The 14,608-nt window shown below is 43.2% G+C and overlaps 1 protein-coding gene across 1 annotated transcript in view; it reads right to left on the reverse strand.

The window, feature by feature from the left end:
* Positions 1-2,519: 2,519 nt before the first annotated feature.
* The window catches only part of MICAL2 (microtubule associated monooxygenase, calponin and LIM domain containing 2), a 250,253-nt gene continuing 238,164 nt past the window's right edge, over positions 2,520-14,608 (reverse strand). The window contains exons 34-36 of the mRNA XM_064365173.1: positions 12,328-12,427; positions 7,461-7,534; positions 2,520-4,011 (exon numbers count right to left, since the gene is read on the reverse strand). Of these exons, the coding sequence (XP_064221243.1) occupies positions 3,827-4,011; positions 7,461-7,534; positions 12,328-12,427 (359 nt within the window). The 3' untranslated portion in view covers positions 2,520-3,826. The remainder of the gene's footprint in view (positions 4,012-7,460; positions 7,535-12,327; positions 12,428-14,608) is intronic.

The following is a 14,608-nucleotide window of genomic DNA, read 5'->3' on the forward strand; positions in this document are numbered from 1 at the left end:
CCAATTTGCTACTCAGGTAAGTCCTTCCAGGTGCCTCGTGGTAATAAAACCTCCCGGGTTAATTCACAGACTCCCTCAGAAAATCAAAGCTCTGCCCAGGCTCTTTCACTGAGAAGAAAGAAATGAAATGGATGCTGCCCTCAGAGGTGCCAGAACAAGCCCACATGAAAATGTTTTGATTCCTGAGACACAAAACCATTTATTTTTGGTTCATTTCAGTATCTATAGCAGTGCAAAAATAACACGTTTCCATTCACATGAATAGTTTCCAATTGTTGGAGCAAATTAATCTTTTACAAGCTACTCAGCAGTGAGGTTAGAAGATAAACAGCAGATGAAATCGTACACTTTCCCCTGTATGTGAACTTTCTTATTACAATAAACTCCCACATTTCAGCTCACCACATCCAATGACTGCTGCTCTCTGTTCATGCGGCGGCCCCGGCTGCCCCCTGCCACCTCTGCCCTGCTGAGGTAGTTCTCTGATCAACCACCTGGGTGGGGCATGCTGCCATTTTCAGTTTGGAAGGAAAAGCCTGTAAATCTGCTTCCTGGGAAGACAGACACTGCTGAATTGTTATTTGCCTCCAGAATGCAGAAAACATCAATTTCATTGCAGCTCATCAGGGTTGGAAACACCTGCCACTTCCTTTCTCAGTTGCAATTAACATGCTGCATCTTGGCATTGATTGAGTCCAAGCAGCCTGACACTGCCAAAGTCTAGGTTTAAATGAAACAGTACAACCTGATATTATTTTTCACAGTTTCAAAAACACAAACTTATTTTTATTGCCAAAGAAGCACTGTGATCATGGGGAATATGCCTTTATGCTTGAGATAAACATGAGCAGAATAGGGTGATGCTTATAATAAAAATAGCTTTCATCTTTGTATTTGGGGATGGTACTTATTTCTTGATCTTTGTATTTATTTGGAGTCCACCTCCAAATAAATACAAAGATCAAGTCTTTATTAATTAAGGACTAATATTCTTTCTGTATCTCAGCATCTGGTACAGGGCTGCAGAACCCCATGAGCATTCAGAGGATGTTAAATAAATAGACACATAAATGGTTTGGGACAGCAAGCTTAAGAACAGTCCTTTTGGCGGAACTTAGGTAAAATTCTGACCTTATAACTATCATAAACACTTTGATTTAACTTAGAAGCTGTATGAGACTGACTGTGAAATATGACCTGAGGCTGGGCTTCCTGTCCCATTCAAAGTCCTAAATAGTTGGGCCTTGATCACATTCACTAGTGCCCTTTTATGGGGCAGTGAAGACTCTGTGTTCATCATAATCCTACTCATATTGCATACAAAGAAACTCTTCAAAATGTACAATATTTTACATTTTGAGAGTCTTAGAACACTCTTGTAAATAAGGAATGGAATCATTTCAGATAGTCCAACGGACACAATATGTGTGTCCACTGGATATGCTGAAATAGTTTTATGTACTAGTAAAACAGAAAGCCAGTGTATGTAGAAAACTGTTAAGGATGAGGTTTATGTTTTAAGTTGGCCAGATAAAACTGAGCCGTAAACCACAGAACACAGTCTGTAGAATAAAGTGAACAAATTGCTTCTCTCATCTATTAACAGAATACCAGGGGCCAAGAACCACCTTCTCTCTCCGCCCTCTTGGGAGACTCATTCTTTGGGATGGAAATAAAGGAAATTAAAATAAGTGGCCGTTAATTCTTTTGCACAATAACAACTCAAACATGATGCACTTGAGCATCATCTGTTAAATGTATGCAAGTATCAAAGGATGTACTTTTATGCAACTGACAGAAAAGACTGGGGCCTGAATATTACTGCATATTCTAGAATGAAAACTGAAGTTATAAATCTTTTTCTTCTAATGAGCTGATTGATATTCCTGTGCATCCATAATCTTACCTCTAAATGCCTGATAGCTGAAATCTTTAATACTATACAACTCACTGCCCCAAACATCTGGGTTATTTGTATATTAAATAGCTTATGTACCATTTTCTTAGTGCTAATAGGTCTTCTCCAAATTATAACACCGGAAAACCTGAATTATGAGGAAATCATATTATCAATTCTCACCAATATACAAATAAATAAAAACAGATAAATATCCAGAAATGGTACAGTTTTCATAGGTGGGTAGGTAGGTAGATGCCTCCTCATATTGCCTAATAATAGAATTAAGGCACTGGAAGAACTGATTCTTATTTTTTTTAAAAAAAAAGGAAGGAAGGAAGGAAAAGAAAAAAGAACTACAACCTTTGGAACTTGGTATGACATAGAAGGATTGTGCTTAAATATAACCCAAAGCGTTGGCTGACTCAGAGGAAATCCAGTTATACGTCTAATTTCTGGCTTGTCAGCTGGCCAGATTCGTGTGCGCACAGAGCATCTCTGACAGAAGCAGTTCACGGATCAGCTTGAGAGAAATTTGGTCTCCAGTCAGAGCCAACTGTTGTAGAGCACCTTTTGTCTAATGACACATTTAAACACTTGCCGAAATGAGAGCAGCCAAATATACAACCAAGAGTTCTTTAGTGTTTCTCTTATCAACAACAGACTAAATCTTCAAAGAATCCCAGTGAGCAAAAACAATCAAATGTTTTATGACAACACATCACCATATTAAATCTTCTCTTCTTCGGCCCCCATAGGAACTGTCAAAATGCCCCAGGAATTCTAACAAGTCAGGACAGAAACTCCATCTTCCAGTTTTCTTTTCAAACTGAAATGTCATTTAAAAAATCCATGACCCAGTTTGGGATGTGGTAAATAGGGTCACTGCATTCAGCTCTCCCTCTAAGTCAGAAGTGATTTTGTCCTTGCTCTGTGGAGTTCCTGGGGAGAGGGAGAGATACTTCCCTCTCCGAGTCTAAGAAGACCACCAGCAAGAAGCGTTCCTTCTCTTGTACCCTAGCATGTTCAGTTTCAGTAGCAGCATGAACCTCACGAATATTTTATCAACAAATAAAATAAGTTCCCTTTTTTTTTTGCCATCATCAACACTTATTTTAAAGTACTTTAAAATTGTTCCTTTTCTGAAAATGCTTTTTATTATTTTCCAGGGGGGGCATAAAAAGAGTAGCATGGGGACAAAAAACTTTTCTAAGCCAGCAGTGTTTGGTGAACACTAACAATCCCACTGGCATAAAGTTAAAGTTTTATTTCCTTTCCTCTTAAAATAAAGGCTCAAATGTTCTATTAAGCTCTCATTGCTTATGTATATTATATTAAGGCTTACAAATGCACCTGGTAAATTAAATTCACCCTGGATTGAATTAACACCTGCTATATGAGTTATTTGTTTTATGTAATCAGTAATCTCAAGGTTTCTCCTCTTTCTCTGGAAACACAATTTAAATATTAACCTAATCTTTAAACTGCGGCTGCTTCTTTCTGACATTTGGAAACCGGTCATCCATATAAAAAAGGCAAATATGGATATATTAGTGGAAAGGCAGCTTCTCAAAAATCTTAAAGTATGTAACTCAATGAATTGGGAAGAAAAATGATAAAAGCAGCAGGAAAGTCAAGTCTTTGTGTCACTTTCTAGGGAAAACAATGCTGGTCATTTGCCAACAACACCTCCAGTCTGAGAGCCTGGCTGAAGCTGACTGCCAATTTCCAAAGACTCTTTGGGTTTTCTTCATTATAATCTCTGGAAGGACCATGGGAAGCTGCCCTGCGTGCAAGAGAATTTTAATTTTAACAAATGCACTAAGTTCCAGGGATGATTAATCCTGCAGAAGGACCCGTGAGGGTATGTGGTGCACTTGGCCTGATCCGGTCCTAGCTTGCAGCCAGGGAGAGGGACCATGAGCTTCCTCAAGTCCTGCTCAGCTGACAGCCGCTGGAGAATATGAAGCTTTCAAAGTGCTGGTCCTCCGCTTTTTCTCTGACACGTTGTTCCTCTAAGGAATTGACAAGTTTATCCCTTTGCGTAATCACTTGCATCAGCTCGGTGAATATTTCTTGCTCTTCATTTAGATCCTTCTCATCTTTCTGGCTCTCTAAAGGAAAAAAAGAAAAACACAGGGCTCAGAGAAGATTGGGCCCCAGGAGAGTTCTTGGCACGGACATTCTCGATTGTTGTGGACTTGTTCTGCCTTTTAATTTTAATGGAGAAAACAAGGAAATGAATTTAACACCAAGGAACCGCCCTTTAAGCCAGAGAGGAGAAAGGTGGGTGCTGTGAACTAGTTCACTCAGTTTTCATTTTGAAGATATGTACAAAGCGACAGTGAAAATCCCTTTGTAAGAAAAAGAACTTAATACCAGCTAAGCCCTATCAGGTCCCCCAACCTTCTCTCTACCCAGAAGAGAAACTTACAAAACAACAAAAAGGTGGTTTCCATAAACATGTCTGAGGCACAGCAAAGAAATCTGTGAGAAGTTTCTAATAAACCATCTATCTGCACCAGGGGCTACTGTTTCAATGACCAGAATCTTTTTTATCTTTTTGAGAGAGTCTCCCTCTGTTGCCCAGGCTGTAGTGCAGTGGCGTGACCTCGGCTCACTGAAACCTCCGCCTCCTGGATTCAAGTGATTCTCCTGCCTCAGCCTCCCAAGTAGCTGGGATTATAGGCGCCTGCCACCAAGCCTGGCTAATTTTTTTGTATTTTTAGTAGAGATGAGGCTTCACCATGTTGGCCAGGCTGGTCTCGAACCCCTGACCTCATGATCTGCCCACCTCGGTTTCCCAAAGTGCTAGAATTATAGGTATGAGCCACCGTGCCCAACCAGAATCTCTTTTACCTGTAGTTAATGACAAACTGTAGCCTTTTGTGTAGGGACCACAGGGAAGCAAAGTGAGGCTACAGACAGGAAGGTGTTTCCACACTGACTCTGCTTTTCCCTTTGTCTTCGCTAGTACCTGACCTTCATAATTGGCCTGAGGCATTCAGTTGCCTGGGGGAGACAGGATTGATAGAAGATGAAAGGAGAGTAGGAAACAAGTAGTAATGAGCTTTGGACACAGAAAATAGGAGTTTGAAGCCAGATTTAAGTCTTGTCAAGCAGATGATTGCCTTGAGAGAGACCTTTCTAAATTCCTAGAGCCTCTCTGTCTAACACATGGAGGACTGGGTGGGAAGCCCCATCCCAGAGTACAGAGGGTGCCACTGTCCCTTGTCAGGCTGAGCTCTGAGGTCTGGGCCAGGAAGCAGGTAGATCTGATGAAAGGGAGACAAAGAAGCACTACCCCTTGTACCTCAAGATTTAAGCAGAGAAGAGAGAGGCAGGAGGGGCAGAGGGTTAGAGCCCCATGTTCGATCTCTCCCTCTGGGCCTTGGAAGCCCCAAAGGGGGCAGGAAATGTCATATCTCATTTGATGGGAACAGTGGGGGAGGGAGGTGGATGGGGGAGGGAGGTGGACGGGCAAAGGACTCTTGCCCTGCCCTTGTTCAGAATTCTGGAAAGAAGCCAGCTTAAAGGGCACCCTTATGTATAAACATAGGACAGCACTTCATGATTGGGCAGAGAAGAAGGGTCTGAGTGTGGCTCCCCAGATCTCGGTGTGCTGTATGTGGCATGGGTGGAGCCTAGAAGCGTCCACTTGCCCCACTGTTGCCAAAGACAGCTGGCTGGTGGACCTGCCACAGGGCTCCCCCATGGAGCAAAGTGACCTCACAGGAGACACTGTCTGGCTGCGCTGAATGGAGGATGTGCTGAGGTGAGGCTGGGCGAGCCAGGAATGCCCACAGGCTCCCAGGCATGCTGAGAGTGTGGCCAGACTACAGATGACACCAGCACACACCTCAGCTGTGGATGCCCGCAGAGAGAGTTGCAGCCCAATGATGGGGGATGCTGTGTGGGGACTCAATGAGCAGAGCACCCCACACGGATTCCTAATGCTACAAGGTTATACAGACCTGCCTCTTCCCATTACCTGCCAGTCACCCTGGGAAGAGACGCAGAAAGGAGGGGAGGCATCTTCAAGACTGCACATTTTCATCCCAAAGAGACTGAGTATCTCCTACAAGGACTGTTTAAGTTATTGCATCAGATTAAGTTTACCCATAGAGGGATAAAGAGTTCCTATTTTTTTCCTTGCTAATTAGTGGCAGGAAGCATATGCAGAAGATGAGCTCAGGTACAGACAGAATAAAGAAACTACATTTTTTGGATACATCTGAGAGAAGTGAGAAAAACATATGACCTTTACTCCTTAGTAAAAATTTTTTTTAAAAAGAATCAAAGGTAGCATATAGTCTTTGGTGGTATTTATTTACTATCCTTAAACAGAACAAATTAAACTCTTCAAATCAGATATATAAATCTGCTATTAGTTAGACCCTAGGTTTATTAAATTAGATATATTCCAGGATTACTACTCAGTTAATAAACAGCACAGAAAAAAAAATCCTCTCTCTGTTTAGGCTTGTTGTGGATGGACCCGTCTGAGCCCCTTCTGACATATAAAAGATGATTTATACCGCTTTAGTCTGTACAGTGCTGCTGCATACGGATTTTGTTAGAATTCTCTTGCTATAAAGAAACAGTCTGCAAATCAATGCCATATGGGAAAGGACAGGAGGCCCTGATCTGTGATCTATTCCTAAATCTTAGCCCTACCATTTACCTTGAGCACATTATTTAAATTCTCTGAGACTCAGTTTTCTAATTTGTAAATTGAGTGCAAAAATACCTAAATAAAAATAAGTGATAATGATGCCTAATATTTGCTAAGTACTTGCTCTATACTGGGCGACCTCATAAGGTGGGTGCAGTGTTAGTTCCATAAGGTATAGACATTCTTTAAGTTGTTCTTTTAGATCTAGGACTGAATATAGGAAGGTCATGCATGGATCTGGCGCCACAAACACACAGGCACAAAACAGAGTGAATATGCCTTTCTGGCGGGAACTAATAAATGCATACAGCAGTAACATCCGTATATCTCCACCCTCCCTCCTTCCTGTGGGAATCGTTTTCTCATGTGTGATGCCCTGGCCCTGCCCAACGCTGGGAGGGAATGTTTCCTCTACCAGCTCTAGTGTCTGGCAGCACTAGGCCCACCTTTCCCTGTGATCCCAAAGCCCTTCTGTTGTGGCCTTCATCTCACTGAACTAGCATTACTGGTCTGGGGGTGTTAGTCTTCCCAGTGAGACCACAAAGTCCTACAGGACAGGGGTTGCTCTTTACCACAAACTGGGCCCATAGTTCCCAGTAAATGTGTGTGAAATGAATGGGTGGATCCGTGAATGAGTAAGTGAACATAGAACTGTGTTCCTACTGCCACATGGGATGGGGGAAAACACTGCCCTCATGGCCCAAGCAATGAGGCTAAATGGTGCTTGTGGTGCTGGTGGGGGCAGAAGGCAGGCTGGCTTCTGACTTTCCTCTGACTCGCAGGCTGGCAGGAAGAGCACCCCACTCTGGGATTTGCAGCATGCTCTGCTCAAGAGCCTTTCTGGGGGAAAGTGTTCCGAACAAGGGCCCAAGACAACAGCATACTCACCCTCCTTGAGCATTTTCTCTCTCAGTTTCTGCTCCAGTCTGCTTTGATGGTCTTCTAATTCTAGTTCCTGGGCCCTGGGTATGAGAAAATGTTCAAACTTTATAAATACTAGAGATTTGTGAGGAAACATTGATGAATAAGCCCACTGAGAGTAGCTATAGCTTTCTTTTTTCCTTATTAAAATTGGAGTCTTAGCCTATCTTTGTTTATTATAATAATTATTATTTTTGAGACCAAGTCTTATTCTGTTGTCCAGACTGGAGTGCAGTGGTGCCATCTCAGCTCACTGCAACTTTTGCCTCCACGGTTCAAGTGATTCTCCTGCTTCAGCCTCCTGGGTAGCTGGGATTACAGGCATGCACTATCATGCCCAGCTAATTTTTTTTTTTTTTTTTGAGATAGAGTTTCACTCTTGTTGCCTAGGCTAGAGTGCAATGGCACAGTCTTGGCTCACTGCAACCTCCGCCTCCTTTATTCCAGCGATTCTCCTGCCTCAGCCTTCTGAGTAGCTGGGAATACAGGCACCTGCCACATGCCCAGCTAATTTTTGTGTTTTTAGTAGAGACAGGGTTTCACCATGTTGGCCAGGCTGTTCTCCTGACCTCAGGTGATCCACCCTCCTTGGCCTCCCAAACTGCTGGAATTACAGGCATGCCACTACACTTGGCCTTAGCCTGTCTTTAAATGGCATGTTCTGCTGCTGCTGGGATCGCTGAAGGTGCCTGGAAAGATTGCTGAGATGCACTGAACTGAAGAGACCAGGGGGCAGCCGCTGAAGGCTGCAATGTGCTCTCAGTAGCTTTGGAAGGCCACCCAGACCACCCTTTAGGGATGGGGTGGGGGTGAGGAGAATAGTGAAGAAATGACTAGCATAGGCCCCGGGAGAAGCAATGACAATCAAATACTTTTGTCTCTTTTAGGAGTAACTTGACTTAGAGCATTATCTCCAATGACTCTCAAGTCTCTGACTGTGGTAAATGAGAAAACAAAATGCAGGAAACAAAAGTGAGACATTTTTATGTGGGTGGGGGCCTTAAAACTTAGGCAACTCTCCAGCTGGCTGTAGGAAAGGTGGAAAGAGTCAGTGAGGCTTTGGGGTAGTCAAGCTTGAGTGCTGGGGACTCAGCATTTCCACTGAGAGGAGCGGCAAAGTCAAGAAATTGTTGAGTCCTCAGTGAAGGTCAGATGGAGCTTAAGTCTTCCATGCTGGGGGAAGTGGGTGTGTGAGCTTCCCACAGGCGAGCCCATGTGGTAACGTGAAGGCTCCCAAATGCCACTCTGAAGTTCTCAGGAGAAATGAGGACCACACACAGATGTGGCAGTGGTCAGAGGTGAGAGCTGAAGTTGTGTGATCCCTAAAAGGAAGGCTATAGAGAAAGAAACAGTTTGAAAACAGAAGCCTGAAAATACCTACACTTAGAAGCCAAATGAAAAAGGTAGACCAGGACGAAGCCATCCAAAGTTTGGAAGGACAAAACAAGAAATGCGCCATCACAGAGACAAGCAAGGGATGTTTTGAGAGAAAAGAGAAAGATCAAGGGTGTTCACTGCAGCAGAGACTTGAAGAGGGTGAGGGCTGAGACTAGGTCCCTGGGTTTGAGCTGGTGGGGCATCCTCTTCCAGCCTCCACCTGTCATCTGCATGTGTATCAGGCATCGGCCCTGTGAGTGCTGGGGTCACTTTGTTATACCCTGTTACTGGTGTTATTTTTACTACTTCTGCTACTACAGGGGCCAAGGTCCCTGCCTCTTGTTATCAACCCTAAACTTCTTGTGGCCCACTGTGTTAGCCAATGGAGATGGTTCAGTCAGATCTTCCTTTAAGAGAACTTTCTGGGAGAAGCGTAGTGAGCTCACTGCTGCTGCAAAATCCACTTCCATGTCATGCAGACTGGGCACAGAGGTGCTGCAGTTGCCCCGTTCCTGCCCTGCATGGAGCTCCTGGATGGGCGGTCTTTGCACTGATATTCCCATTGATTGGCCAAGACTTTCTCAGAGCTGCGCTGAATCTGGGGCTCCTCCTGCCCAATTCTTCTCCCTCCCTATGCTCCTTTTACAGGCATCAGAACTGCAGTGGAGTCTGGAGACTTCTCACTTCCTCCTGCTCCCTCTCCCTTCACAGACATTTCCCCCAGTAGACCTCTTGTTATTCCAAGTGTCTTGACATCTGGTTCCCAAAGGCCTTGATTCAACATACCAATAAGATATTTCTCCATACTCATTCAGGGCTTTCCCCAAACTAAAACCCATCCTTTAGCAGAGCTCCTACAGGCCTTTGTCTAGTTCACAGGCCCAAGTTTTCCGATTCACTCTCCTTTGAGAGGAAAGTCCTTCCAACGGTGCATTGACTAGGGAAGCTGCAGTTATGGAACATAAGTAGCAGCTGTGCCTCCCTGACTCTCAGGCAGACCTTTCTATCACCATGGAGCTCTTCTGGGTTTTCTTATTACTATTGTGCTATGCATGTGCACATCTGCCTCCCTCAAAACAATAAGCCCCTAGAAGATAGAGTCTAAGACCTTATTCACCTTTATTTCCACAGAACCCAGCAGAGTTCCTGATGCATGGAATGTGCTTGATAAATTACTGACAATTTTTAAATAATTTTTACATTTTTATAATTTATCATTCACACCTGGCCTCAATGCAGACACTGTAGCTATATAAAAAGGGCTTTGTAGTCAGGTAGAGTGGGCAAATTACTTAGTTTCCCTGAGTCTCAGTATATGCATCAACTTAAAAAGTTGTAATAAGACTGGGCAGGGTGACTCACGTCTGTAATCCCAGTACTTTGGTAGGTCGAGGTGGGCGGATCACTTGAGGTCAGGAGTTCGAGACCAGCCTGGTCAACATGGTAAAACCCTGTCTCTACTAAAAATAAAATAATTAGCTGGGTGTGTTATGCACCTGTAGCCCCAGCTACTTGGGAGGCTGAGGCAGGAGAATCACTTAAATCTAGGAGGTGGAGGCTGCAGTAAGCCAAAATCATGCCACTGCACTCCAGCCAGGGCAACAGAGCAAGACTCTGTCTCAAACAAACAAACAAACAAAAAGTTGTAATAAAACAAATCATCACTAGAGATGATCCCCCTTCTTCCCCATTCCTGGAATTGCCTTCCATGTCAACGGAACTCAATGAATGTAACTCTGGTCCGCCTTTCCCAACCCTACCCGTCCTCACTCTCACCTTAGGGGAGGTAAACTTGGGAAAAATAGACTATGTGAGCCCAACTCACTCCTCTCTTTCTCTCCCAGGTTCAGCCAGTCTTCAGCAAATACGTGTTCTCAATTAGCCTTGCCATAGTTTTAGGGCAAGGTTTTTCAGCCTTGACACTTTTGACATTTTAGGCCAAATAATTCTTTTTTGGTGGTAGGAAAGGACTGTTCTGGACTTTGTAGAATGTTTAGTAGCATCCTTGGCCTCTACTCACTGGATATCAGTAGCAACCCTGCACCCAGATGTGACCACAAAAATGCCTTCAGCCATTGCCAAATATCCTCTGAGGTTACTGCCCCTGGCTGAACCCCACTGGTCTAGGATAACAGCCTTGCCCCTAAGGAGCAGGTAAGTCCACTACCTTTTGTAATTAGATAGGTATATGTCTACTTCTGGAGTTGATTAGTGTAGTGGGTTGAATAGTGACCTCCTAAAAGATATGTCTACATCCTAACCCATGGAAACTGAATGTGACCTTAATTGTAAAAGGTCTTTGCAGATGCAATTAAGTTAAGGACCTTGAGATGAGAACATTCTGGATTATCTCAGTGGGTCCTAAACCCAATAACTCAAGTGTCTTTATAAGAGCAAAGGAGGAGACGACACAGACACACAGAGAAGGCTGTGTGAAGATAGGAGCAGACACTGGAGTGATGCAGCCACCAACTCAGGAAAGCTCGGAGCCAGGAAAAGTGGCAAGGGCAAGAACGGCTCTCCCAACACCTTGATTTTGAACTTCTGGCTTCCAGACAGTGAGAGAATAAATTTCTGTTGTAAGTCATCCAGTCTGTGGTAATTTGTTATTGCAGCCTAGGAAATTAATACAACTAGCAAGCACATCTGGGCTGTCCTAGTAAGCTATGTACCAGCCATTATCATAGAAGCCATTATTGGTAATAAAGATAACATTTTGATGTTCCATCTATTAACTTGGTTGTCTTATTTCTCACCTGGCTCAGAACCCAGGAAGGAAGAGTGGTAATATTTATTATACCCCTTCAAAAGCCCTTAAAATCCCCTCCTGGGATTGGGGCAAAAATGAAATGAGACAGCATAAATGGAAGCACCCAGCATGACTTGTGGCACTTAAATTTATACTGTTACTTTTTCCCTCTAGAATGATGACAGGCATAGTGACCTTCAGCTTTTTCAGAGTGTGGTGAGATCTATCTCCACTTTTTGATCTCCCAACCAGGCTGCAACTGCTCATTCAGAGAGGACAGCGAGATGGATCTCAGTCCTTCATTCTCTTAAAGCCACAGAAGTGGTCAGGCATATGTCACTGAGTCCTTCCCAAGATTCACACTCAGAGGCCAGACACAGCCTTCCCATTGCAGTGTATGATCTCTCCTTTAAGATGGGCTCAGGGAACAGGGATAGATTCAAACTGCCTTATCCAAATGACCTTCAGCTCCAGACCCATTACCCGAAATCTATTTTAGCCATAGGACTCTGCAGAGAGAACAGACAGCTAAAGATGCTTTGCACTAATGCCAGCATGATATGCAAGACATAACATATCAATTTGCCTCAATCACTACTCTGTATGCACAAGGAGAAAAAGTCCCGAGACTTCAGCCTTGGAGGGTAAGCCACCCTCCTTTCCCCATTTGCTTTTAGGACTCACCGGTATCTGTGTTGCCTTACTTACATGATTAGGAGCTCTGACTCATATCGCATTAATTTATTCTTCTCCAGAACCAGCTTAAACCATTCCTGCAAAAGCTGTGCTTCATCCTGTGTGCCTGAATCTGCTTAAGAAATCAACAGCAAATGGGTTAGATTTGTGTTTCTCTCCCCATGATCAAACTCCTTTGAGCCACTTTAGCAAGTTATATTTGTCGTGAGAAGAGCTCTGCAGGCAGCACCCCCCACACCCTGTAGATGCCTCCAAGTTATGGGCATGACAAATAAAACCCACCTGTGCATGCTCTGGGTACGTGTGTTGGGGGTCTTCTCGGACACTCAGGGCATGACTACTCCAGTTCTAATGGTCATATAACCATGACAACATCCCACTACAAACGACCCTCTCCCTGCCTATTCATATACTCTTTGTACAATTTACACATGTGTATGCATCACATCCTTCACCAAGGATAACACTAGCTACTGGCCATCATTTCCTTCTTTTTCTTCCCCAGATCAAATGGCTATTGAGTGCCCAGGTGGCATGTGGCTCCCTCCACGGAGCAGGGAAGCTCACACCACATTTGGTCATAGAGGAGTGCTGACTGGCATTTTAATTTTTTTGAACAAAGAAAAGTCAAATAATAAAAAAAAAGTTATTAGCTTTGTGTCTCATGGGGGTAAAGTTATATCCATATATTCTTATTACTTAGATTATGACCTTTATTAAACAGAAGAAGAATCATGAGAAAACTGGTGCTGCTTCTTAGATATTTAATGTTAGATACTAAATATTTAGGTACTAAAACGTTAAAAGGTGGCTTTCTAATATTTCACCCTGAAAGAAGAACACAAGCTGTATGGCAAAGCTCATGGCCATCCTAGAAGGATTTATACTGGAGGGTCCCATATGCAGAGGGGAAAACAAGGCAGACAGAAGATTTGTGTGACCTTGTGCAAGTTGCTTAACTTCTTGGAGCCTCTGCTTCCTCATTGGTTAAATCGGAATAATAAGATGCACAGGCAATATAATAATAATGAGCTACTGTTTATTTTGTAGTGATGACATGCCAGTTGATGGGCTATGTACCTTATACGTAGCATCTAATTTAATCCTCATAACCTACTCACTTGTAGATACACTTATCATCACCACTTGGTAGCTGAAGAAATAGAGGTTTAAAAGATTAAACTTGCCCAAGTTCACAGTAAGCAGCAAAGCTAGAGCCTGAACTTAACTGTGTCTGATCATAAACCCACGATCTTCACTGCTATGTGTATTTCTCCCTCCTTCCTGCTAAAGTAGTCTTTCAAGGTAAATAATATACCTAGTTCATTGCCTTGCACACAGCAGGAAATCCATAGAAATTAGTTCCCTTTTCTCCCTGTCTCCTGGACCACCTTTTTATTGATAAGGAAATTGGAGCCCAGAAAGATTTATAGTCATCTCTCAGTATTTATGAAGGACTAGTTCTAGGACCCCCTCTTGGATATCAAAATCCATGGGTGCTCAAGTCTCTTACATATAATGACATAGTATGTTCAGCTCTTCAAATCTGTGGGTTCCTCATCTGTGGATTCAACCAGCTGTGGATCAAAAATATTCAGAAAAAAATATTTCACAAAGTTCCAAAAACAAAACTTAAATTTTCTGCACTTCAAGTACTATGTTGAATCCATTCAAATGAAGTGATTTGTAGGAACTGCATTTGGTGTTGAGTGATCCAGAGATGATTTTAAAGTATGGGAAGATGTGCATAGGTTATACGCAAATACTATGCCTTTTTTTTTTTTTTTTTTTTTTTTTTTTTGAGACAGAGGCTTGCTTTCTTGCCCAGTCTGGAGTACAGTGGACAATCGTGGCTCACTGCAACTTCCACCTCCCGGGTTCCAGTGATTCTCCTGCCTCAGCCTCCTGAGTAGCTGGGACTACAGGCATGCACCACCACGCCCAGCTAAGTTTTGTATTTTTAGTAGAGACGGGTTTCCTCATGTTAGCCAGGCTGGCCTCAGGTGATCTGCCCACGTTGGCCTCCCAAAGTGCTGGGATTACAGGTGTGAGCTGCCATGCCCAGCGTACTATATCATTTCATATCAGGGTCTTGTTCATCCATACATTTTGGTATCTGCACAGTTCCGGAACCAGTTCCCGACAGATGCTGAGGGGTGACTGTATTTGCATATAACCTATACACATCCTCTAGTAAACTTTATATTATCTCTAGATTATTTATAATACTGAATATTTAGTATATTGTATTGGTTTTTCCATTTGTATTATTTTTTATCATATTTAAAATTTT

The sequence above is a fragment of the Aotus nancymaae genome, unplaced genomic scaffold (assembly GCF_030222135.1).
Source record: "Aotus nancymaae isolate 86718 unplaced genomic scaffold, 86718_ANA_hifiasm-v0.15.2.pri h1tg000059l, whole genome shotgun sequence".
Lineage (NCBI taxonomy): Eukaryota > Metazoa > Chordata > Mammalia > Primates > Aotidae > Aotus > Aotus nancymaae.